General features: G+C 46.8%; 1 protein-coding gene and 1 non-coding gene across 3 annotated transcripts in view; one reads left to right on the top strand and one right to left on the bottom strand.

Moving 5' to 3' along the window:
• Positions 1-562: 562 nt before the first annotated feature.
• The window catches only part of LOC107499608 (myosin VIIA and Rab interacting protein), a 233796-nt gene continuing 208396 nt past the window's right edge, over positions 563-25962 (bottom strand). For both annotated transcript variants that reach the window (XM_016123962.2, XM_016123960.2), the window contains exons 12-17: positions 17224-17418; positions 10998-11159; positions 7348-7452; positions 7175-7235; positions 5751-5869; positions 563-2294 (exon numbers count right to left, since the gene is read on the bottom strand). In XM_016123962.2, the coding sequence (XP_015979448.2) occupies positions 2262-2294; positions 5751-5869; positions 7175-7235; positions 7348-7452; positions 10998-11159; positions 17224-17418 (675 nt within the window). In that variant the 3' untranslated portion in view covers positions 563-2261. The remainder of the gene's footprint in view (positions 2295-5750; positions 5870-7174; positions 7236-7347; positions 7453-10997; positions 11160-17223; positions 17419-25962) is intronic.
• Positions 21394-21466, top strand: TRNAI-UAU. Its single transcript has one exon. It is a non-coding gene; the product is annotated as a tRNA-Ile (tRNA).

Raw genomic sequence — 25962 nt, 5'->3', positions numbered from 1 at the left:
ATTTTGTTCTCAGGAGAACAAGCAATGGAGAGGTGACTGGTACCACTGCGAGGGCCATAGGGCGAGGGGCAAGAGTGGCTTTGAATCGTGGTCCCTCCAGTGACTAACCAAGACTTCTTTCCCTACCCTCTCTTCACTCCCAGTCTTCTCTTACCAAAAACAAACAAACAAACAAACAAACAAACAAAAACCAAGAGCCACACACCCACAAACATTATTTTCATAAATGACTTTTACTTCTTTATCATTTCCCTTGACAGTGATCCTTGGCAATGTGCATATAACATGAAGGCAAGCATAACTTTCAGAAGTCATCAAAGATATGGTTCTATTGTCCTCCTTTTCTTAAACCATTAAAATATTTTCATTTATAAAAATCAATCTAAATATAAATATTGACACTGAAGATCAAAATCACTTGATGACAAAATAATTCTTCTGGAACTATAACATATATGCTTATGGTTTTTAATAGTAAATTAAATCTTTGCACTTATTTGGCACAAGGAAACCTTTATAAAAATTCAAATGCCATAGAGCAGGCGTCTTCTGTTTTGTTTTGTTTTGTTTTGTTTTTGCAAGGCTTACACAGTACACGATTTTGTCAAAAAAAAAAAAAAACTGATTATTTTAACACTGTAACACAACAGTAGTTGCTTCTCATGCCTCTTAAAGGAACCGTTCTATTTGGAACTCAGATCTTTTTGTTGTTGTTGTTGTTGTTTTCAAATTTATATCTTTTTGCTTTGAACCACACCAACGGAACAAAAAGCCAAAGGTTTACTTTGTTTCGAAGGCATCGTTTCTTGTTAGTTAACACGGACACAGCATCAGCAAGAAGTAGTAAGGGAAGAGAGGTAGACCTCCCTCGGGACAGGATCATCACACACGTTTCAGCAGCGAACCGGGTCTGGGAATGCGCCTCGCAGCGAAAGAAGGCAGAAGTTGGAAACGACACACAGTGAGGCTCTTGCGAGCCATTCTAATTACACTTGGCTTAAAGGCGTGACTTTGGCAAATTAATCTCTCTGGCCCTCTGTTTCCAGATCTGAAAAATGGGGATACCTACTAAATAGGGTTGCTCTAAGGATTGAAACGAGAATAAATAAACGTCAGCCATACTATGCCCTTGCCTGCTAGACTCAGCATATATCAGGAACAAATAAAAAAAGGTTGCAAATGCTCGATTCATTGAGTGAAATTCCCGTCCCATTGGCTTTTATAAACACACTCTAAGTAGTCATGCATTTGAGACCAGAAACCTGGATGTAGTGTCAACTCTTATGTCCACTAAATTCACAGTTCGTCCCTGCTTTTTTCATACCTGTATGTTTTCTAAGGCTGTTTTAACCATTTTTTTTTTTTGTCTTTAAGGTCATTGTACTACTTTTCCTGAATATTTACTGGGAAATAAATTTCGGAGAACATCATTTTCTCATGTGGTCATAGGGCTGAGATAATCTGTTTACCTACACCTTATTTAGATGCGTCATTGCTAAACCACATCACGTTGATTCCGGATGGTATCTTAAGTTAGGCCAGTGGTGGGCTTCCTCAGGTCCTTCTCCCCGTCAGAATGGGGAAAGTCTCCGTGAGTCCAAGGAGGAACCTAAATTCTCCACGAGCCATTGTTTCAGACAAATCTGAGCATGGCATGGGTGAGTCAGAGCTTCACAGTCTGTGGCTTGTGATTGCAAAGCAATCGGAATGACAGGTGGGTGTTTAGCAGGAAGTGGCTGAAGGGAACCTGCACCTTGATGGCTGAGCACTCCCCAGATTTGAGTCCCCAGTGCTCACTATAGGGGCATTTTCTCTTTTCCCCTCAGCATTCGCAAGATTAATAAGAACTGATTATGAATTAAATGATAATGCCCATCTCCCATTCCCTCTACCATCTCCCCACCCCAATGATTTTCCTTTGGACAAACTGTTTCATGTAATTCTGATTAAACCAAAGGGTTAAAAAAATACCCAAAAGATCCGTGAAGACGACACACAGCAGCAAAGCTCTGCTGTTGGAAGCCAGCGTCTTGGTTTTCCGTTGCAGATTCCCCGGGGAGCCTAAGGCAGAGGGTGGCCAAGACCACAATGCTGAAGCCTGGGACGCTTTCTGGGTGGGGCATCAGGACAGCCCTGCGCACGGTGGCCTCCCCAGACCCTCTCCTCACGTGGAAATCCGTACAGTATTCAATGGCTGTTGGGTCAAGGCACTGTCGTGTGGGGAGGAGGCAGTGGGTCACTGGCAGTGGAGTTCCATGGCGCTAATACATCACAGCAGACTCCAGGGTGGGCTCCTGGGTGAGACAGTGAGCACACAGTCATCAGCCACTTGGCGAAAGCGAGGAGAGGCGATTAAAAACGTCCACCGCTTGCTTTTGTATATCACAAAGGGTATCCATGCTCATTGACTAGTTAAATATTTCGCAATGTTTAAAAAGTGATGCATTTTTTACATGTGCATCTTAATCCATCTGGAATTTATTTTGGTACACAGAATAAGGCCAATCGATGCCCTTCCATACCACCTCCCCACCCCTCCCCCCTCCCCCTGCTGGTTTCCCAAGCAGTTTTGTTTTTGTTTTTTCAAATAATTTATACTGTTTCTCAAATTCCTAATGCTTTAAAGTCATGTAACACACATTCATATGGACCTGTATCTGTACCTGAGCTTTCTATTCTATTCCATTAATCATCAGTTTCTTTACAGCTTTTAATTCGTTTGAAAATCTGGCAGGAAAGTCAGTTAAACTTTGCAAAGAGCTTTTGTCTCTTCTTTCTGATTTATTTCTTATGTGAACTTAAAAAAAAAATCCCACTGAGGTTTTTATGAGAATTGGATTAAACTATAAATGAATTTGAGAAATGGCTTTCTGTATTGAGCTATTGATATGATTTATTGATCAGTATCTCGATATTAAAGGTATTCTTGCATTCCCATAAAATATACCTGGTAATTTATTATTTAATGTACTGCTGTGTTTAATTTGCTAACCTTTGATTTAGTATGCTTCATCCCTCTGAAGAAGCACCATGGGTGTGTGGTCTGTGTGTGTCCGTACGTGCGTACGTGTGTGGGTGTGTGAGTGGAATGGAGCATGTGTGCACGGTTACCGGCCATGGCAGGCTCTGGCAGGCTTTTCAGTAACTTCACCACATGAATCTTTTAGTTTTCTATTTTTTTAATGCTTCGAAAAATTTTATATTGCATGGGAATCAATTGTTTCTGAAAATTTTATCAGCAAATCCACTTGACTAGGAATCTTTTTTTTTTTAACAGAAAAATTTTATTAGAAGGGCCTGAGCAAGAGAAGCATGGCTCAAAAGGCCGAGAATCTTTTTTTGAAGGTTTAATAAATTTTAGAATTTTACTTCTTAAGACACTTTTTACTAACATCCTGATTTGATTCTGATTTTATTAGAATTAAAATAAAAAATTTAAGACGTTTTCACACTATATATTTAAATAAAAAAATTTGTATTTCTATTATAATCTCTTATTTTGATTTTACTTATTTTTTTCTTGACTTGGCTTACAAAATTTTTCAATTTTCTATTTTTCCAAAGAACAAACTCTTGGATTTATGATCATTTCTGTAGTTTTCTGGTTTTAATTAATTGTTTTCTGCATTTATCTTTGATGTCTGGAATTCGGTGTTTAGTTCATTAGTTTTTCTTTTTTCTTTAACAAAGAAAATATTTAATAGTATGAATTTGACTCTGTAGTTTTCTATGTTCCCATATGTTTTGATATATGTAATGTTTTCATTTTCTAAATGCTCTATGGATCTGCTTTTCTCTTTAGTTCATAGTTCCTTGGAAACGTGTGTACGAGAGTGTGCAGGCGTGTGTGTTTGTATCTACGCGTAGTTGTGTATGTGGGGGCACGTACTTTATAAGTCCAAGCAGAGTTTCTCTTTATTTTAACTTTTGTTCTAATTTTCTAGATTTTCCCTCTCCAATACAGTCATTATTAGCTACGTGTTTACATTTAGATTCATTAAAATTAAATAAAAACTTAAAAGTCAGTTCCTCTAAGGCAGCAGCCACCACGGCTACCACACTGGGTACTGCCCGCAAAGAACACTTCCGTCATCTCAGAAAGTTCCACTGAACAATGTGCTGTTCCATATTATTTTTGGCATTAGGGTCACAGAAAGGTAGTTTCAGACTTTCAAATTTTTTGGAATTTATTGAGGTTTCCTTTGTAGCTGGTATAAAATCAGTTTTTATAAATGGCCCATTGACGGTTGGAAAGAAAAAGAATCCTCTGTAAAGTATAAAGTTAAATTTCTTAATTAAAGTCACCAACCATGGCAGAGTGAATTGTGTTGCTCTGTTGTTCGCCAAATCAAGAAAGGCTCATGAGTGGCTATTTTATTTTATCGAAATTAAAACATCCTCCCCTTATTTTCTCCAAATGCTCTTGTGTGGAATTCTACTTTGTTCGAAAGCAATTATTTCTGTCCTTTTTTGGTTTGCATTTTAAAAATAAATGTTGTCCATTCTTTCATTTTTAAACACTCCGTGTTATTTAAAGGTAATTTTTAAAATGATTTATTGAGGCGATATTCACATAACATATAAAAATTTACCCATTTTAGAGTGAACAAGTTGGGGACGTTTAGTGTGTCCACGATGTTGCGCAACCACCACCTCTGTCTGGTTTCAAACTGTTCCCATCGCTGTCAAGTGAGACCTTTCGCCCACTGAGCAATTTCTTCCTATTCCCTGTCCCCACAGGCCCTGGCAACCTCCCACCTGTGGTCCAGCTCTCTGAAAGGTAACTTATTTTTAACTATCTGATTTATGACAGATTCCCTCTCTGGCCCTAGCGATCTGCCCTTTTCGTGTAACCATGAGTCTTTTTAGCTCTTCGAAGTAACAGCCAGGAGCAAAGGTCACTGGACTTCGAAAGGTCAGGGGTGATGGCTCACCGGTGGAGGAGAGGCAGTGCACAGCACCGTGGCCTCACGGTGTCTAGTGGCCTCACGGTGTCTAATAGCTGCGTCGTTTGTAACTCACAGCGGCACGCCCACCAGCATGCCATCACCTGGCGCTTTTTTGCGTAGGGGACAGGGACGGCGAGAAGGAGGAAGGGGGCGGGAGAGACAGGCGATGCGTGAAAAGCCACGGGATAAATTTATCCGCGCTGCAGCCTCGCCACCCCAGACTGCATCTGTCTTTGGCACCGCGGCACCACTGAGGCAGCGTAGCTGGATCGTCATCGCCCACACGAGCAGCATCGAGATCTGCCAGCATTCCGAAGCACGTGGTGGCGTTTAGGCAAACGCTCCTATGTGATCTCTAGAGTTCATGGAAATTATCTTCTGTCCTTGCTTTGCCTCACAGAGGGGCAGCTGCTGACTTTTTTCCCAGGAACACAACAAGTAATTAATGGCCGACAGGAAATTTAAGGGAGGGTAAATACGATTCAAAAGCAGAATAAAAAAATCTTATACCTCAACCAGACCTTACATTCCTGTGTGTGCATTTTTATTTCTCTTACACCAAACCTGGTTCCTACAAGGAGCTGGAGATCTAGATGAGAGGATGTATCCACCCATCAAAGAGTTTGGCAATACCCTGCCTGGCGATTGTCACTTTTAGATCCCCACCACCCCCGACCCACAGGCCATGAAGGAAGGATGCTTCTTGGGGCTCTAATAGGGAAGCTACAGAAAGACGGACTACGGAATGGAGGTACCATCTACAGTGACAGTGACGGATATCAGGGCAGAGATGACATTTACCATCGCATCCTCGGTGGTGCTTTTACTTTCTTTAGTCTTGTTTGTCGAGGAGCCTTGTAGAATGAAGTTGCGATTGAAGGTTTTAATGGCGGTCACCGAAGATGCCTCGCTGTTTTCAGCTAAAAGGAAACAAACAGGAATAAGTGTTACACAGAAACTGGACCGGTCGTTAAAGGAGACAGACCAGGTGTCCAGATTACCCAGATTTTTGTTCTAGATTTGGAATCTCATTCTGGCCCAAAGGTCTGACTACGGAATCTTTTTATTTTGTATTTATTTTTATGGTGAACCAAATAAATCAAGGCATTGTTAGTGGCTTTCTGGGAAAAGGGAGCTTGGAGATAATCCAGCACAATCCTTAAATCCTTATTTGCAACTCTGAAATATGAAAGGCTCTAAAAACTGCACATATTTATAACTTTGAAGCCAAAACCTGACTTGAACTGACATGAGGCCATTTAAAGTCCTTGTCCATCCCACAGAGTGTGAACATTCTTGTGCCTTCCTGCAAGGATACGGATGTGGTTATCAGACGCTGCCCCAGACACCATGAAGGGGGGCGGTTATGACATATACAGTATATGCGCCATATTACCTTTCTAATGTCCAAGAAATTCTGGAACACATAATGACTCAAGGGTTTCAAGTAGGGTATCATGGATCTGTAATAAATTTTAATCGTATAGGTTTTTGTGGTGTATCAAGTCGGCATCCAATAAATGTCTGTTATACAATGAACGGTGGAACCAAGATTCAAACACACATCTTCCGACTTTGTGCTTTTCTAATTCGTAGATCTAAATTTCTAGTTTGGCATCATCACGTGGCTCCCGAATCCAGGGACTTCACTGAAGATGTCCAGAATCAGGTTGACATAACTGGCATTGCTGGAATGCCTTCGAGGTTGGGCACTGTGTCAGATGCTCGTGGCGCCCCGCCTACAGCACCCCAACATCACCACTCGAGCTCACTCTGATGGCACCGCGCTCTAAGCACCGCCACTCTCTGTTGCCCATGCATGGGGCAAGTCAGAAGTAGCAGGGAGTCAGCGTCCCCAGGGCAGTAGCCTGTAACCAGTGATGGGTGAGAGCTGAACACCTCATCTTCCTACTCTCTGAGCAGGAAACTCGGAGGCGTAGTCAGCGCTGTCTTCCAGAAGCTCCCAGCAGTAGGCAGCACCTCGTGTTGCCTTAACTTCCTTCCCTGGATCATCTCTGTCTTCCCCTGCCAGTGCTTCTTGGAATCACCTCCCAAATAAACTACTTGCACTCACATCCTTTTCCCAGGGTCTGCTTCTTGGGGGGATCCAAGTCAAGATAGACTCATCCACAAGAGCAATTTGGGTAACTCAGATTACTGAGTTACCCAAAGCAACTGGGCCAGGCTTAATTTTCTGGTAGCTTTGTGGTTGTAATTCAGCATACCTTTCACCGGCGGAGCGGGCAGTTTCCTCCTCTGCTGCCTTGATGTGTCTATGGTCTGTACCTACAAACAGAGCACAGCAATCAGCACACCTGCTGGAAGCCAAAAATATTTTGCCTTCTAAAATTTCCAGGCCGTGCACAATTCCCACAGAGGGGGCGAGGGGCAAACGCACCTGGTTCCTTTGCTTCTGATCTCGTTTTCTCGTGAGGCGCACACACGGAGCTATGTTTAATCCTGCAATGGTCAGGGCTGAAATCCGGCTCTCGATATCAGTAATCTTAATGTAGCAGACAGGATCAGTAGGGAGAAAGCACAGAAGGGGAAAACCTTTGTTAAAAGTGTTTCGAATCTATAAAGAACAAATCTGCTGTGCTGCGTGCTCATTCATTCATTCATTCATTCGGCTCCTACCGAGCACTTCTCTATCTAATGCTGTAGTGAGAAAATTAAACACGGGCCCCTCTTTGTAAATTTAAATTTCTAGTTGCTAGTTCCAGAGCATGCCACTCATGTCGGAGTACGCCTAGGGATAATGGAAGCCCAGGGTGTAATGGGAACCCTGGCCCAGGGCCATCTGGCTCAGCACTGGGGTGGGGTGGTCTGGAAAGGCTTCCTTGGGAGGCAAGTATGATTTATAGGTCCTGTTTCATTCCTCCATGACATCACTAAGCCAAAAGCACAGCATCAGGTCTTAGTGGGGGGAGAGGGGGAGGACTAGCAACCCCAGGTTCAAGTCCGTTTCCTCTATTAAGAGGCCAAGTGGCCTTGAGAAACTCCTTCCTCTCTCTGGGCATCGGTTTCCTTGACTGTAACATCAAAAGGTCAGAAGGAGCTCAGATTTCCTTCCAACAGTGTCTTAAGGCAGCCATAGAGAGCAAGAGCCCACTTGGAGCTCAGAAAGAACACTGGTCCATTTCTGTCCTAGGCATGAAGAAGACGCAGTCTCTGTTCATAGAAAAGGGCATTACCGCAGGCTGTCAGCACGCTAGGTGCTCCACATCCATGCATCGTTCCTGCTTCATTCATGAACTCCTTCGTAATCCCGTTAGGTACCATCCTCTGGTTTTACAGATGAGGAAACCGTGGCTCAGAGGGACAAGTAATACACCTGACATCTCACAGCTGGTCTGGGGCGGACTTTGGAACTGATGGCCGTGCTCATGCTCTTGCCATATTCTCAGGGGCCTTGCCAAGGCTGGCACGGAGGACACTGGAAGAGGCAGGAGAGGGCTGGCGGAGTCGTGGAAGGAGATGGTGATCACAGCCGTCCCGCCGAGACGGTGCAGGCTGAGTGGTGCTGGGGTGTAGAACGGGTACCCTGAAAGCAGGCCCAGCTGCCAACGCGTGTGCGTCACCCCGAGGTCTCTGTTGAGCCTCCCCCACCCCTTAACTATTTGGAGATGCTCAAGACAAACTCTAATTCTGCTGTCATCTACTAACGGCTTGTTCAGACAAAACCTCCTGAGACAGGTGCCGTGAGACACGCGGAGGGGACCGAAAGGTCAGTGTACATGAGAGACGCTTTCCCTATTGCGAGGAGTGGCGGTCCTCAGAAAAGGAAGAAGAAGTAGGTGCAGGCCGAGCCTGCCCTGCGGCAGCTGGAGGAAGAACACAAGAGCCCCCAGAAGGGGCCGCCCCGCAGTCCCTGCCCTTCCCGGCCCCCAGGCGCCTTCCTGTTCCGACTCCTCGGGTTTCACACTGAGCGCCGCATTCTTTGGTTTATAGTTCAATAAACTGTGCCAGCCTCTGAGAAAGATCACGGGCTCAACTTTCATCTGTCATATGCAGCCGGTGTGGATTTGATGACCACGTGGGCTCCTGGAAGCAGTCTCATTGGAGGGCCTGGCTCAGAGGGCACTGAGGAACAGAGCAGGCCGCTGACCTCCGGGTTTGCTGACTGCCAGGAACTGGTGTTCGGGGTTTCTTTGGATAAGCAGAAATGGGTTTGATTTTTCAAGTTTTAGTCCATAGGGCAGAGGATAAAGGGAGAGGAAAGGAGGCTATTGATGGCTGATTTTGCCTACATTTTGTGTCTGTCTATCTATCTATCTATCTATCTATCTATCTATCTATCTATCTATCATCCATCCATCCATCCATCCATCCATCCATCCATCCAACCATCTAGTTATAATCCACTTTATTTCTAAGACTGGATGCTCAATGACCCTTACACTTGATAGAAGAAGAAGATGACTAATTCAGCTCTGAGTTTCCTGAGAGCTGAAGCAAAGAGACCTGTGTAGAACTCTATGTTCACGAGATAAAGATCAAGTAAGTACTCAGAAGAATAGCTTTTCCTGCTACAAAGAGTTAAGAGAGACTTTCCCCAGGAACACTCCCAGAGGCGACCCTGCTAGACGCAGTGAACAGCATCCTCAGTACAATCCCGCCACAAAGGAAGGCTCACTGAACATTAGGTAGTATTGATGCCATCATTGTAATAGTTTAAAACAAATAATAAATTAATAGGCACATCCAACCGTACGGAAAATAGGCATTTTGGACTCCACGATTTTCTGTCATAAGATATGGTGCCAATACTTTAAGCCTAGCAAAATCTGGAAGCAGTATTCCAATAGAACCTTCCCAAACACCCACGAATAATATTTATTCCTGCTAAACCATTCAAAAAATATTTATGGCAAAATGTACCCCCCAGAGAACAAACGATTTGATTCCACTTCATCTCTTTATGTAACTTGGACTAAAAATCGATCGACTGTTGGGTGCCATTTATGGAAAATGATTTTTATTTCAAGAGATTTGCTCTTCAGCCACTCTCGCTGATAAGAAACAGTCAACGGGGCCTTCTGCAATGAGGCCGTTCCCGGCCACAGAGCGGAGACGTGGAGCCCTTGTATTCTCAAGAGTGTTTAATGATATCAGCGGGTGGTTGTGATTTTTGACTCTCAAAGCCTGCTTTCCTTGAAAATAAAAATATTTATTTAGAAAATAATTATCACCGAAGATTTTCAGCTCTATCCAGAGGTGTTTCTATTGACCTTAATTCAGCAGTTTTAAGCTGCAGGGTCTAGAGAAATATCGGTGAACCTGGGGTCTATACCGAGCTTATGCTGCAGGGACCGGCATTTTTCATGAGTCCTTGAGTAAATCTCCAGGGACCCCAGTTTGATAATCAGCCTGAGAATCAATTCTGATCCAGAGTCAGAGGCCAAGGACTATCCATGAAAACTGTACGCAGGCATCTTCACGAAGTTATAGATAATACAGTGATCGGTTCTGAAGTAGCAGTATCTAAACCATGTACAGTACTGGTCTGAGAAATCTACACTTCCCGTATTCACTTACTCATCTCATTTTTATTTTATATTTTATTTTCCATTTTTACTGAGTGCCGAACCTGTGTCGGACACTGCGCTTAGGCGTTGGGGTTACTGTGTGAAGCAAGACAGCCATAGTCCTGTCCTCACAGAGCCTTTAGCCCAGCGTGGGGAAACTGGCATTAACTCAATAATCGACAGTGTGATAAACACAAGAAGGGTGGCCTTGGGGTGGAACGGGAACCCACATAGCAAGGAGACTTGCTTATGGGTTAGAGATTTGCCAAAGAGGAAAGCGGTGTAGGTTTCAAAGAAAAGTCTGATCTATTATCAAGCTTAGAATTTGGGGAAAGCAAGGCTGAACTTTAAAAAAGGAGGATTTGGTGGGCTCTGCCCTGAAGGGCCATGCCCATGCAGGTGTGCTGAAAATGCTAGGAACTGATAAGTACAAAGGCTTTGAAACGATTCTTGTGGAAGATGGAGTATCTTCTCCTTTTCCCCAGTGGTCCCCGATCTGGGCCGAGAGGAGAGTTCTTACCTGGAGCTCAGCATGGTGGACCTGGGCTGCAGCCGTGGCCACCTGGTCCTCCAGATCGGCAAGTTCAGTCTCACCAGTGCCACCGTGGATGCAGCGGGCAGCATCTTCCAGCTCGTTGAGCTGCCCTTCGAGTCCGTACACCGTGCCTGCTGCCAGGTACACCTGCAGGGGAGGTATGGCCTTGAGCTCAGGTCTGCAGACCCAGGACTGGTGGGGCCTTCTCAGGGGGCCCCGGGGAGTGAGCGAGAACTGGACTCAATGGTGGGGGAAAAGGACAGGGAATGCCCCCATGTCTACATATACTTTGCACTTAAATGGTGGCATGAGGTCTTTCTGCTCCTTCACTGTCATTCCTAACCTCCCGCCTCTCACTTTCGTGCAAGAAAAAGCAACTTGTAAATTTTGGAAATATGATAAAATAGTGCAAAAGGCACGACATCAGCTACGTACATTACGAATTTGTCCAGCGACTGTAACAATCATACTATCAAGACGCAAGAAACGAAGAAAAAAACTCGGGATGCAGTTTTTCAAATAAAAATTTTGGTTGGCATTTTGTAATTGAGAAACATTTTAAAAATACGATAGAGGTGAAATTAATTCAAAGCGATCACAAATTCTGAGTAACTTATCTTTGATTGATTACCTTCAGTTTGTTTGCAACAGGCTAAGGGAATTAAAATGAACCTGAAATTTGTAATTAAGAAAATACTTTATTTCTTAGAAAATTGTGTGCTGTGAAGAGAAGCATGTCAAATCTATTTATCTGTCAATTAAGACATTTCTTGTGTGTGCTACCAAAAATTAAAGAGAGAAATCAGATAAAAGGAACAATTTGAGTAAAAATTAAAGGGAAAAATACTTTGACTCATGAGTTTATAAGGTGATTCCACAAAGGTGGGCGAACAGAAAGTAAAATCATTGGGATAATTCAGACTGAGGGATGCCAGCCGGGGTGAATGAAACATGCTTCTTCAGCCTAATTAGTGACAAGACAAGGGACCGGATGGATCTAAAGAGGGTAATTACTTAAAGAGAGGTTCATGAGGTTTAATAACATATGGAAAGCTCCAGTCATGTCACCACAGCTACTTAGAGTTGATCCGGCTGGGAAGCAGTCAATCCTTTCACAGTCCTTTAACTGGAGTTGAAAACATAACCTAGTTAAGTAAGCCCGGGGCTTCTGCACACAAGTCATGCACACAAGTCGTGCACATCTTCCACGCTAAGCGAGGCTGAGCGTTGGTGAGGAGGGGAAAAGAACCCCGAGATGCTCCTTGGCATGTTTTGTGCATCTGTGTTAGAACTGGCAGTTTTACAAGGCATTTCGAAGTGGGGCAAAGGTGGGTAGAGGTCGGGTGAAAGCAAACCTCGGTGTGCATCTCCGAGCACAATTAGCTGGGCCGTGGGAACAGGGGCCGACAGAGTGGCTGTCACGTTAAGGGATCTGTCAGCCGCATCGGGGGCCAGGAATCGAATGCCTGCTGGAAATCGCCGTATTCCAGTATGCCCTCAGCTTTAGATTTCTTTATCCTAAGCCAGCATTAGACAATTCGTTTCTAAAAGGCCTCCACAGTTTATTCTTTGTCCTTCAAAACAAGAAACACATCTTTATTGTTTGTCATATGAAGGAAATGATGAGCATTTCAGAGCTGAGTGGAGAAATTAAAGATTAGTCTGTTAAAAGTTTCAAAGTTGAAGAGCATGTTTTTTTTGTTTTTTTTGTTTGTTTGTTTTTTGTTTTTTTTTCACAAGATAAGAAAAATTAGGGAGAGAGAGGAAAGACAAGAAAGAGAGAAGAATGATTCTCAGGACAATTGTGAGTTTGTATTGTACACTTTTTCTACGTACACCAAAAGAGGTAAATTCATTTTGATAAAATACTTTTAGATATAAACTTATAGTTTTGCACAATGAAATGAAATTTGGAATTGTGGTTTAAATGAAATGAATAATCTGAGTGTGGCAATCGTTAACTATTACTTGATATAATTTTGGTCTCGAAATCTTGAAACTTTGATTTTTCCAGGAACCCAGGCAACTCAGCGTCATCACGCCCTATGGCCGTGATGACTTAAAAGCACCTCGTTGCTTTGTCTTCGGCACGGTCATCCACTGATGCTCTTTGTTTACTCTGCCAAGACAAAGCAATATGAGATGGCCCTAGGCCCTCGGCCAGGCCGGAATGTCCATTTTTTACTTCGCATTCCCTAAAAGGCTGCTTTGCTGGCGCCAGGGGGAGGTTTGGTGGTTTGGCCGCTGACCCAGGCTGAACAGGAACTTACAGCCGAGGTGATAGTGTCTAAGGGACTGTGGGATGACGACAATGGCAAGGATGGTGACGGTGACGATGAGACGCCTTTATCGAGCCAAGTGTTGAGCCAAGGGCTTCGTGGGACTTATTTAACGCTCACGGCAACCCTCGAGGGAGATGCTATTATGATCACTATATTAAAGATGAGGACGTCGTGTCCTGGCAGCTCAGTGGCTTCTCCAGGCCTCACGCTGGGAAGCGGCGGGGCCTGGATCTGAGCTCGGGAGGGCTGCCAGGTCCCATGCCGTTATCCGCCCTACGCTGCGATGCTGTGGTACCTAATCTCGGGTGCAATGTCATGATGTTTTACATTTCAAACCTTGACATAAGGGCGCTAGAGTTGTCATGGTTATAGGTCAACGTGACATTGGCTCTGTCGCTGGGCCGAAATAACAAAAGTTCACATGCTGTATAACGACCACGTCCATAAGTTCTAGTTCATTCCCCTTCTGTGCCGAGGGCATCATAGAAGGAGGGCCAACATCCTCTGCCTGGTCCTGGATTCTGTGACAGAGCTAGGCTCCTGGTGGCAGAGGTCCACTGTGTCTGCTGCCACTGGCTGAATAATGGCCAACATATGTGGTGTTGCTGAGAGTCACAGGGAGGAGCTAACAGGGAAGTTGGGACGGTCCCTCCATTGCCTCTCTGGCTGGGGATCACAGGCTACCCCAGGCTGTCTCTGTCATTTAGCAAAGATGAGAATGAGGAGGTCCTCAGATGGGGGCGGGAGGGTGAGGGAGCTGACTCATTCCTCCCACTCATGACCCTGCGTCAGTCCACGAGGTGGCCCTTGTGGGTCCCTGCTCTTCACACCGCGGGTCTGAGAATGGTCACGCTAGTGGTCCTCTGTTGACCCCTAGCTCCATTTTCCATCTTTCTCTGCCCTGCTCTGTTCTCTGTGAGGCTGACCTGTATGAACTGCATCTCCAGGGCTCTCCTGCTGGCTGGGATGGGTTTGGCCAGCGGGATATCAAAGGCAGAAGGAAGTCGAGGCTCTGTCCCCCTGCTCTCTCCCCCGAGCTGCGAGCTGCGTGGGAGCCATGGTGACAGCTTCCATGAGGGGTGCTCTTCCAGACACCGGTTCTTCCTGGGCTACACCGCCTGGGTGGGCGACTGCTTCCTTCTCCTGTGACTCTGGATGCTCCAGCATCCCCCTAACCTTGCCCACACCTCGGGCAATCGTCCTTTCCTGAAACTCCCCTCTCCCAGCTAGACAGACCCCAACAGGTACAGCAGAACCCTACCCTTCACAGCTATCAGCAAGAGCATCAAATACTGAGAGACCCAGGCATTCAGTCCCGGGAACTGAGCCCCCATTGTGTGTGCAGGCGAGGCCAGGACCGGCCTGAGCCTTTTGGGGGAGACGAGAGCTGATCTCACAGTGCTAACTCCAGCAGCAGGTGAGAAGCTACAAAGCCGGCAGACTAAGGGAATTCTGAAATCCCCATGCCTTCCTCTAATTAAGTGGATTATTAACAAGGCAGTTTATGAAAACAGGAGATTCGGCCCGTGAATGTGACATTTTTATCTTATGTAGCTCTGAAGGCTTCAGAAGTATTTTTAAAGGCGAAACCTTCTCAAGCAAATGTTCTCTTTCATCCCAGAGTCCTGGTCTGCGGTAGCCGATGTTCAGAAGGCGAGAATAAGTGTTGCCGTTTCTATCTCTGCCGGTCCCCGGGTCCCTCAGCACAAAGGAGAAAGGCAGCGGAGGAAGGAAGGCATGCTCTTTAGAACACGGGCCGACCAAAGGCTCCGTTTCATTAAATCAGCGGCACCCAGAGGCCCGTTTTACAATCGGCCTTGCCCTTCTGCTGCTCAAATGAATTCCATCCTGGAAACCACAGAGCGAAGCCACCTGCCCGGGCTCTGTGATCTGGTGAACTAAAGAGATAAAGAGAAGAGCCATCCCTTCTCTGCCTCAAAAACCCACAGAATTCAAAGGAACACGGCTGGAGTTTCTTCCGCGGTGAAATTTGAAAAGCTGGAGTCGGGGAAGGGAAGGAGGAAGAAAGAGGCAGTTAACTCTGGGGACAGGCGCGGTATCTTAAGATGCTGGACAGGGAGCAGTAAATTATAAACTCAGGCCTTTTCAGCCCATGTTCTTCTGGGGTAGGGGACATCTTGAATCGGTGGGTATAAGTGGATGTGTTTCAAACTGAAAGTGTTAACAAACCCAAGGAGAGAAACATCACGCACAATAAAAGACTCTTACAAAACGAAAACTCTGGCCAGGCCATTTTTCAACAAGCTCCTTGGGGAGCAGAAAGGCTCACCGTCTTTGCTTTAGGTACGCCATGGGAACTGACCACTGTCATTAAAATCCGGATTATCTCACGCGTTGTAAGCTTTTTTTGATATCATACTTTATAAAGAAAAAAATGCATCTCTTTCCTGGTGAACCTTATCTTTATTTTAACTTTTTCAATTCTGGGTGTCCTAGATGAGAGCTATCAGCACTGAAAGAACTGTGTTAGATATATTTAAGGTACAGAGACCCTGCACATTAGAAATAAAACGTTTCTTCCTTAAAAAGAAAAAGCACTTTGGCATCTGATGTAATCATACGTCAGATAACAGATAAGCATTCTTCCAGCGCCTCCTCTGCATCAGGCTCTGGCCAAGGGCTAGGGCTACAGATTAAAAGCCAGCAGGTCCTGTGCTGCAGGAATTTATGTATCTGGTCCCGAGCCTGGGGGTGACTGTTCCCCCTGCCCCTCCACATCACCCCCCTCCAACATTTGCCTATGTCTGGAGACATTTTTGATCATCACAACTAGGAGGAGGCTCCCCCGGGTTTAGAGTAGGTAGGGACCAGTGATATTGCTCAATATCTTACAACGCACAGGACAGCCCCTCAGAACAAAGAATTATGTAACCCAAAATGCCAATAGTGCCGACGTAAGGGGAGACAGACAGGTGAACAGAAAGGACGATAAAGCGAGGTAAGTGGTCAGAGAGACATACGCTTAGGTTTTATGGGGAATCCAAAGGGAGAGAGTCTTTAAATTTTAAAGTGAAACAAATACTGGCTTTTTTTTTTTTTTAACTTCAAGTTATTTTGATTTGTTGTTTCAACTTTCAGCAAAAATTTCCTCTAATAACAAACAGTTCCTGATTTCTGAGAACAGCATTCATTAGTCAGTCAGGGTTGACTTCTGGGTTTGGAAAGATGGAATCGCCTGACTCGATTTGATGCCAGCTTTATGGGCAGGACCATGCCGACCGGAGATGGTGACCGTGGCCTGTGTGGCTGATGTCGAGGTCTCTCTGTGTCACCCCTGGTCTGCATTGTCGGAGAATTCTCCTCGGACTTTTATATTTAGCAACAATCGTGGATATTTATATGTAAGCATCTATGACGTTCTTTCTTTCCTCACAAGTCAGAAGGATAAAAAAAATCCATGACCAACAGACATATCAGTGCAGCGGGGCAGACAGTTGTAGGGACCTCACCTCTGTGGGCAACCACACTCATTCCCTACAGTGGCACCAGCGATGCTCTGTCTGGGTCCCCACAGATGTCGTTTATAGCTTCTGCATCCTCCCCTCCCTGCCCCTGAAGCTTCAACGTGCTTTTGTTCCCAACAGCTCCAATCCATACAGAAGACTGCCTTCAGGCTGCCGTGGACACTTTGCCTGCGGACAGAGACTGAGGTGCCCACTGGCTGCACAAGGCCGGTTCCTTTGCCTCAGGTCAGGGCAACTCTGAGATGCAGTTATAGCCCACTGCTCCCCGCAGGATCAGGTGAAGTTACTCTTCCTCTAAGAGCACCGCTTGGCTCCGCCTCTTCCCTCTCCCCTCCACTCCCTTTCCAGCCTCCCCTGGGAGCATCTCCCTAATAAATCACTTGATTAATATGCAAACCCTTATCCTAAGATATGCCCACATAAGGTGCAGCCACATCGTCTTACATTTTCTTCCAGGGAAGTCAGCTGCTCATCCAATCTCACTTGGTCTGTCCCCAGAGGAAACGTCCCCTTCTCTCTCTCTGGAAAGCCAAATGGGAATTCCCAGGAGCCCGCGGACTCCGCGATCAACTCCTCCGTGGCGTTGATGACCTTCAGGACTTCTGTGGAGATGTTGCAGAGAGAAACAGCAGAATACTTCTGTTTGGTCCAATAACAGGAGGGGACAGAAGACAAGAACAGCACATTAACAATGACAGGGAAATTCTACAATGCCATAGCGCTCATCATGAGATTGCCTCTGCCGTCACACACGCAAACATCAACGTGCCAAAGGGGCGAGGAGGTGAACGGTCTACGCAGCAGGCGGGGAGCTCAGAAGGGGCCTGCTTTGACTTGGCCCAGCTTCTGTGTCTCCCACCGAATTATCTCAGATTCTCAGGGAGGGAGGGAGGAGAGCTCAAGCGGAAGCTGCTATGTCCTCTGCCCGCTGCCGAGAGTTTTACATCCATTTCCTCATTTTCTGGATGATCTCCTACTACAACAGAGCTTCAGTCACAGACTGTCATGCTACATCCCTTGCGTGGTCCAGTAGACAGATTTCTGGACTGGGGAGCTGGAAGGCCAGGTCTCTAGATCTGGCTCTCACTCCATGCAGTTATGGGACCTCGGCCAAGCTACTTCCCATTTCCGGAACTCAGTTTGGTCATCTGTACAGTGAGAATGTTGGAAAAGAGTTTCCGGGCAGTGTTTTGGTAGCCACTGTACGTTAGTTCACACACACCTATTCTCAGCCCTGTTCTCTATTGCTCTCTTCCATCGTAGAAGATGAATGGAAAAATACTCCATTTCCCAGCCTCCCTTGCAACTGGGGGCAGTCATGAGACATAGTTCTGGCCAGTGAGTCTGAGGGAAAGCCTACGGGGGGGGGGGGGGTTTCTAGAAAAGCTTTTGTTTTCTTAACAAGTGACTAGATGCAGCTGATGCTCCCCTTCCCTACTTCCTTCTGCCTTGAGCATAGGTGTGCAGTTATGACAAAGGCAAGGATGAATACCAAAATGCAGAGCAAGGTGGACCAGAAAGACTAAGGGAGACCGTGCCTAGATAGCACTAGATGAACCGAACCATGGTGAGTCATCGTCTGCTTCTGAACATCTTGTTAAATGAGAAAAATAATTCCTTATTCGTTGAAGCCACAGTGGGCCAAATTTTCTGTTCTTTGGGGTTGAACATGTTCCTAACCGACACAAGTCACTTCTAGCTTTTACATCCATTCATGGCTCAAAATTACAATTGGTTTAGGTCTGGGCCAAGGTCATTAATGGGGCAGAAGTTCTTCAACCATGAAGAATTATCTACATCTTTGAGTGCATATGAACATATAGCATTAATCGATAAGCTAGATATCAGTGTTGCTTGGCAGTGATGATTTCCATCTATAATCAGTGCTGTTTATTTCATCACAGGGTTTATAAATTAGAAGTCGAATGTTGTCCACAGGCATGTTTTGTTTTGTTTGTTTTCGACCAGTGAACTGTTTCAAGAAAAGCTGGAATGTTAATGCCTTGAGTACCTTCTGACTCATATCCAACTGACTCATAGGTCCTGACCAAAATTTTAATGACAGCTACGGTTTGGTTTTGCAAGGTTTGTTCCTCCAAGGAGACCCTCTCACTAGAGGATGTGTTCGATAGCCCTTCCACTTCACTAGGGAATCAAAGTGTCTAAGTGGCAGGTTAGTGGCCGCACCCACAGTCTAGAAGCTGGCTCTAGGCTTCTACGCTGAGACACATGGCCTCACACCTGTCAATCCATCCCAGGGTTAGGGCACATGCTCAGTGGGCTTCTCTCCAGTCTGTCTATGTCACCACAGTGGCTTGACTGACCCAACAGTTATACTCCTTTTGATTCAAGAGATTTTTGCTACAAACCAAAAGATCTTGGGTCTGTCTGAGACATCATGAGCCAGAGATGAAGGGAAGGTGACTCAGACCCACCAGAACAAGGGCAGAGTCCAAGGAAGCAGCCAGGACCAACTCTTCCCCCTAGGAAACACTTTCAGAGGCTGGCCCACACTATCCAGGACCCCGTAACTCAATGTGGCAGATTCTGAAGATGAACGGGGCTCAAAATGATTTTGACGTGAAACAATTACCACAGTTCGCTTAAGTCCTTTTTTAGAAAAGGCAGCGTTTTATATAGGAAAGCAGATTTGTTATCCTTCTCTTAGTAAATACGGCATGTATTTAGAAAGTTTGCCCCTTATTTGGTAGAAAAGGTGCCTTTGTACATTTTTTGAAAAGGAAGACATATGACTAAGAGATTTAGGGGGTAAAAAAAAAAAGTGAGACCACGGCATGACGGAATGGGAAGCGTGAACATTGACACCAGTCTCCAATTAGCCCGGGGTCATTAACAGGCCAAGGTTATTATAGAAAGGACTCAAGAGGTGCTTAAACAGAATGAGTTATCCGTATCCTGAGTCAGGCTGAATACGCAATATCAAAACAATAAGTTGGACACCCGATGTCGCTTGGCACTCATTGTTCCATTCAGTCCATAAGTAGCCTTGTTTATTTAATCATAGGGGTTGCGAGCTGGAAGCCAAATATTGCCCAGAGGCATGCTTTTTTTTTTTTTTTTTTGATAAGAACGCCATCTGTGAGACATGCACGTCCCAGCTGTCCAGTGTCCACCACTCATTCCACATCTTTGATTGGGGGGCCATAGTGTGCCAGCTCTGCTCCAGGTGCTGGGAGAAGCGGTGGACAATGGATACAGTCCCTGTCCCTCATGGCATGCCTTTCGGCCTACCCCAGCTACCTGACATGCTTTCCTGGCCCCTGAAGCCATTTGCATTTGCCATTGAGTGAGAGTGAGGAGTGGGGGGGCAGCTGGTCTGCGGGGAGCCCCACAGCGTCACTGGAAGGTCTGCAGTCTGGTTCAGGGCCTCGATCACTTCAGAAGGGAGCTAGCCTCCAGATGAGGGAAGCGCCTGAAGAATAATCCCATGGAAACCGGACAAGATCTCTCCGTTTGGTGGGAGTTCCCGTTCTGCTCTCTGCTGGGAAACACAAACTGGAATCCACAAGCCCGCGCAGGGAATTGCGTGTTCCTCGTCTGTTACACAGGGCTGGGCTGTGTGCTGGGATGTGGGAGGAGGGTGGGCAGGTAGGGTGGACAGCGCACTCACTGGAAGTGAAGATGGAAGCGAAGGTCACTGGGCTTAGTTAGCTGCGAGACGGGAGCGGGCACCTCGCCTCCCTGTTTCTTGGATGACTCACTGGCCCGGTAACTGAGATTAGATTTGTTACAGGGCTAATGCTGGCTTGTTATGTAAATGTCCCGTTCTCTGCCCAGTGCGGATTTAAAAGCAGAAAGCTGCCACCGTCTACAGTTATGTTAAATAAAGCCCTGTGCAGCACCGGACAGGGTTTTGTTCAGATGAAAAGCTGGTGGGGATTCAGGGGTGCTGGCGGGGAGTCCTGTGTGGGGGAGAAATGAAAAGCTAAGGATCTTTTCTGCTTTACTGCTCACAGCCCTGGAGATACAGGGCTGAATGGTACAAACAAGCACTATCCGAGAGCCAGCGAGAGCTCTCTATTACGGTAGCTGACATTATTCCAGATATTAATTATAAGAGGGATCAAATGTGACAGTTTCATGGTATCTAATAAGGGAGAGGTGAAAGAGTGGAGATAATCAGCTGACAGAACAGGGGCTATTGCAAAACAGGAAGGTTGGCCTCAAAGGCGTTTGTAGCCACGGGCTGCACAGACAATGCAATGAACTTGGCCGTGAACCCATGTAGTAAACAAATTCAACTCTCGAGTGATCAAACAAATACAGATTAAACAACCAGCCTGATTAAGTGCCAGACACATGCACGATTCCCTTGTAAGATGCCCAGCGTGTGCCGATGTGACCTCGCGCAGGGCTCGGAGTGTGTACTGCCAGTTGTTGGTCCACCAGGGGCTGCGTTTGCTCCAATGCAACCACATTCCTTGGTCTCCCCACCACTGAGAGCCCAAGTGTCCACTTCTGGGGTTCGGTCTGTGTCCCAGCCCTACATGAAACATGTAATCCATAACATCAACTTCGCCGCCTCTGGGACGGAAATCAACAGCCCAACACTGAGGGTACAGGGGTGATAAGAAACACTCTGATGCTGGACATGGTTCCATAGTGTAGTGGTTAGCACGTCTGCTTTATATGCAGAAAGTCCTGGGTTCGCGCCCCAGTGGAGCCCACGGTCCATGGTCTACGGCCATGCCACCCTCAACAAGCCCGATGTCTGACCTTGAAAGCTAAGCAGGGTTGGGCCTAGTTAGTATTTGGATGGGAGACCACCTAGGAAGACCAGGTGCTGTAGGCATAAAAAATCATAAGAAAGAAAAGAAAGAAACACTCAGGTGTGTCCTCCTGACCTAAGCTGAGGTGTCCTTGATCCTTCATCAGTGAGGCAGCGAAACAAGTGTCTGCCTTGATGAAGACTCATATTTCCTGCCCGACTATAACCAACAACAGGACCAACGCAGAACTTTAAGGACAGGTACCACTCTGAGGTTAGGGCCCTGCCACAGTGGCCATTTCAATGGACCCAAGACAGAAGAAGACCCAGTCAGGACCCAAGTCATAAATCCCAGCTCTATCATTCTTTTCCTCCTAGGGACTGTAGGGCACAGCAAGACTTCTTTTTGTCTCCCTCCCCATGAACTCAAACCTTAGTCCTTTGCTATCTCTCCATTCTGTCCCCATTCACTTTCTCTCCATAGCAAAACATTGCTAGGAACGAAATCTCAATCCATTTACTTTTTTTTTTTAAACTGTTTCCCAAAGACACTCAGAATGCAAGGTGCCGTCACGGAGAGATTCTGAATGTATAGCATTCTAAAGAAGCAAACAGTTTCATCCTAAGCGCTAGACAGATATGCTTATTAGCAATCCTTGCAAATTCCCCTGAGATTTTTCCACGGTCATCATTCATTTGAAAGCTTCGTGTTGGACAAAGAAATGCAAACTCGTTCTGAGCTGGAATGAAAGGGAATACTGCTCAGCAGAACGGCTCCAGCCTGTGAACATGTGAGCAGCATGGGCTCATTAGGTGCCTGGCTTAACGGAAAGAGAACGCTTTGGAACAACAGAGGGCCGATTCCAGCTCCAGCTCTACCCTTGGACTTGTGCATGCGGGTGCATCTGCCCGTCTCGGCTGGGCCAAAACAGATTCAGTGTCTGGCTGTGCGTGATGAACTGGGGCTGCGACAGAAGCCTAGGGTACTTATGTATGTGACTTGATGCAGGTCTCGATATGATACAATCTGAGGCGATGTGGGAAAACGGCTTTGAGGATTAAGTGATGTATACAGGATGTTCCCAGCTTCACCTCAAACACCGTGCAGATGCTTACAACAAGAGCTAAAAGGCTAAACAGGCAGAAGGGGAAGGAACCAGGTTTTTATGTGAGGTACAGAAGCACACGGTGTGCTCTGAGGCTCCTTGGTCAATCCATGAAACACGGAGGGGCAGGACAAAGGGCTGCCACCACTGAGGGTCTTGCAAAGGGCCTCCTTACCCTTGGGCTCGAGCACGGGGCCTAGGGCCCACCCTTGTTTTAGGGGGCTCATGAAAATGTTTTAATTTCTTTAAAATTGGAAGGAAAAAAATGAAATCTTAGGCCCAGGAACATGTTTTAATACATACTATGAATGCAGTAATTTCGATACCAACGTAGTTGTGAAATATGATTTCCAATATTTTTTTTTTTCTGCGGCCCAGGACATGCAGAAGATGACAAATGGGAAAAGGGAGGCGGGGGCCGGGCCTCGCCGGGCCCCGAATGCCAAGCTCAGCGGTGTGAGTTTTGCGCTGCTGGTGGTCACGTGCCGCTGCAGGGTCTCGCTGCTCCTGTCACCCAGAGCTGTCACTTACTGAGCGCCGAGCACGTGCCAAGCTCTGGGAGAGGCACTCTATTTGCCTCACATCATTTAACCCCACCCCTAACCTCTGCAGGATGCAGGTAGTATGTATGATCACTCCTACCTTGAGGACCTGAGGCTTAGGGAGGGGATGGGGTTTGCCCTGAGGGAGCTGGGACTCGCAGGGCAGGCTTAGGGCTGGGAGAATCGGTCGCAGAGAAGAGCATCAGAAACAATGACTACGGCTTGAATCCAAAGGTCACAGGGCCTGAGGTGGGGCACCGTGGCGAGGACAAGAGGCGTGATACTGCCGGAGGAGAACGGAGGATGAGGATGCCGTGCCTGGACAGGGGCGAGGCGGCCGGCCGGACGCTGCTGCGCTTTCCAGCCGCGTGGCCTGGAAGAGCCTGATACCGCGGAAGCCGACTAGCGCGCTGGGAGAGGGCGAAGGGTTCATTAGGCGTTTGGAACGAGGGAAAATGTAGTGTTTCAAAAACCCTTCTCACAACCCGAGAGACGGAGCAATGTTGCCAAATGCCCAAATGGGGTGATGTCCAAGTCATCGGTTTAGTTTTTATCTTGACTCTGTTATTTTTGACGTCAGGTTTCCTGAGAGGGTTTGGGGGGTGGGGTACAGCCGGCATAGATGGCTTTAGTGAAAATGAGAAAATGCGGGGCCCTCCAGTCCCCTTTTCAGCGATGTGATCAATGAATGTTCATTAGGGAGCTGTGGAAGGACAGAAGATATCCTAAACGACAGAGAGGACTCTAACAGGGGTCTTCTAAAGATAGAACTCAAAAGGGCGTGCTCACAGAGGAATTCGGAATTCGGGGCCCAGTGGAAAAGGCTCGCGGCTGCTCCAGTTGCTGACAATACACCCTGGGCCACACCTCCTCCCCTGCCCTGTGCTGCTCCTGGGAGACCCCTCCACGGGAACAGAAGAAGAGAGAAGGAAGCCAGCTCCAGGTTAGGGTGGGTCCCTCCTGTGCTGGGTGTGACTCTAGGCTTCGAGTACCTTCACCGAACCCTCATGACCACCTGGCACGGTTGGTGTTTTGATCCCATCTTTAGAGATGACGACAGAGTGAAGAAGATGCAGAACTGGGATTCGAGCCCAGAGACTCTGGTCTCCGAGGTCCACACTCTTTCCCACCTGTCACATCGCCTTCTCTGGGACCCAGTGGGACTGTAGAAGGGGACGATGGGACAGAGCAGAACTGAATAATCAGATCAGTGAACAGCGGATCGGCGAGGGAAGGGCCTAAGACCAGGAGCCCCCTCAGGTTGTTCTACGGCCTCCCCTACTGACATCAATCAGAACGAGCTTGTCAACGGCCAAGCCACACGCCAGAGCCTGAGAGGTACTGAGTGACCAGCTCCTGACCGGGCCACACCTGGGATCGATCCGCCGAGGACGATCAGAGCGAAAAAGAGTGCCGTCTGTGAGAAAACCTGCCCGAGCACGAGCCAGACTGCACGGTCCGCCTCTCACTTGTCCGTCCCATGTTACAGACGCTGTCTTGGCTCTGCGAAACGCCTCCATCAAACTCCCAGAGCAAGCAAGGAAATTTGTCCAAATGCCTGATTTCATGTATTTTTTTTTCCCTCCCCCCAAAGGTAAGAAAAGCGGCTCCATATGTCCCCCTAAATAGTTGACAGAAATCTGCTCGGAAAATTCAGTGCAAATATGTTTCAGTTCTCAGGAAACATAAGGCATTCCGGCGATGCCTCTACCACCCGTCAAAATACACGCTCCACAAACAGACTCACGTCTCCGAAGAGTGACTTGATGAAAGAGGGAGGCACAGAGTCTCGGAAAGAAATTGGAGCGCGAACCTAATAAATTAGCATATGTAATAAACCGAAACCACGAAACATAACGGATTAGAGAGCCGAGCTCTAGCAGGGGGGTTCTTAAATCACCTGGGTTTCGGTGGTCAAGCCATTTCTGAAATAAGTAAGATTTCCTTTTAAATGGTGACTAGAGAAATGATTTTTAAAAATGTGCTATTTGCAGTTGAGTTTCAGAATTAAACTTTATTTCCCTGAGTTCATGTTCTTGCCCTTCCAGCTCAGAACCTGGGGAGGGGGCCTGGAACGCTGGGGCCCTTACCTGGCCAGCCTTCCCCGGCAGGTGGAGCGCGGGCAGGACTTTCTTTCCTGGCTGAGGAGGTGATCACGGTCGTTTATATCTTTTGCTTTTGTATACCGGTCATTCCGCAGACAAAATGGTTCCTGACACCAACTAGAAACATCGCCCCGCTGCTGGCAGCAACCAGGGCTCGACCGGGGCACACGCTCAGCTCCGAAGGAGCCCGACAAGATACGAAACGCCTTCCGCGTTCACTAGGGAAGGAGGCGGCACGTGGCAGCCAGGGCGATCTGGATCAAGGTGCTTCCCACCTCACCTGGGATGAAAGCCGCTGTCCTCCGCACGGCGCACACCGCCCCACGTAACCCGGCCCCGACCGTCTCTCCCCTTCCCCGCCACTCTTCCCCCGGCTCCAGCCACCCTGGACCTGTAATCTGTTTCTCGAACTTGTCAAGGTCCTTTTCGTCATAAGGCCTTGCATGTGTTCCGCTGCCTGGTAAGCCCGTCGCTTTGATCTTTGCCTGACTTTTTCCTTCTTGACCTTTCAGGTCTCGGTGGCTCAAAAAAGAGCCAGACCATCCAGGACTCATCCTCCTTCCAACTCATCGCCATCACTGCCCTGCTTAATTTCCTTCTTAGCACTTATCCCTTTCTGACCTCTTCCCCCACACGTGTTCACACAGCTATTAGCCGTCTCTTCCAACAGCAGGTGAATTCCATAAGAGCAGGGAGCTTTC

Source organism: Rousettus aegyptiacus, unplaced genomic scaffold, assembly GCF_014176215.1.
Source record: "Rousettus aegyptiacus isolate mRouAeg1 unplaced genomic scaffold, mRouAeg1.p scaffold_m13_p_4, whole genome shotgun sequence".
NCBI lineage: Eukaryota > Metazoa > Chordata > Mammalia > Chiroptera > Pteropodidae > Rousettus > Rousettus aegyptiacus.
The sequence above is the reverse complement of the archived record's forward strand: the minus strand, read 5'-3'. Positions and strand labels throughout refer to the sequence as shown.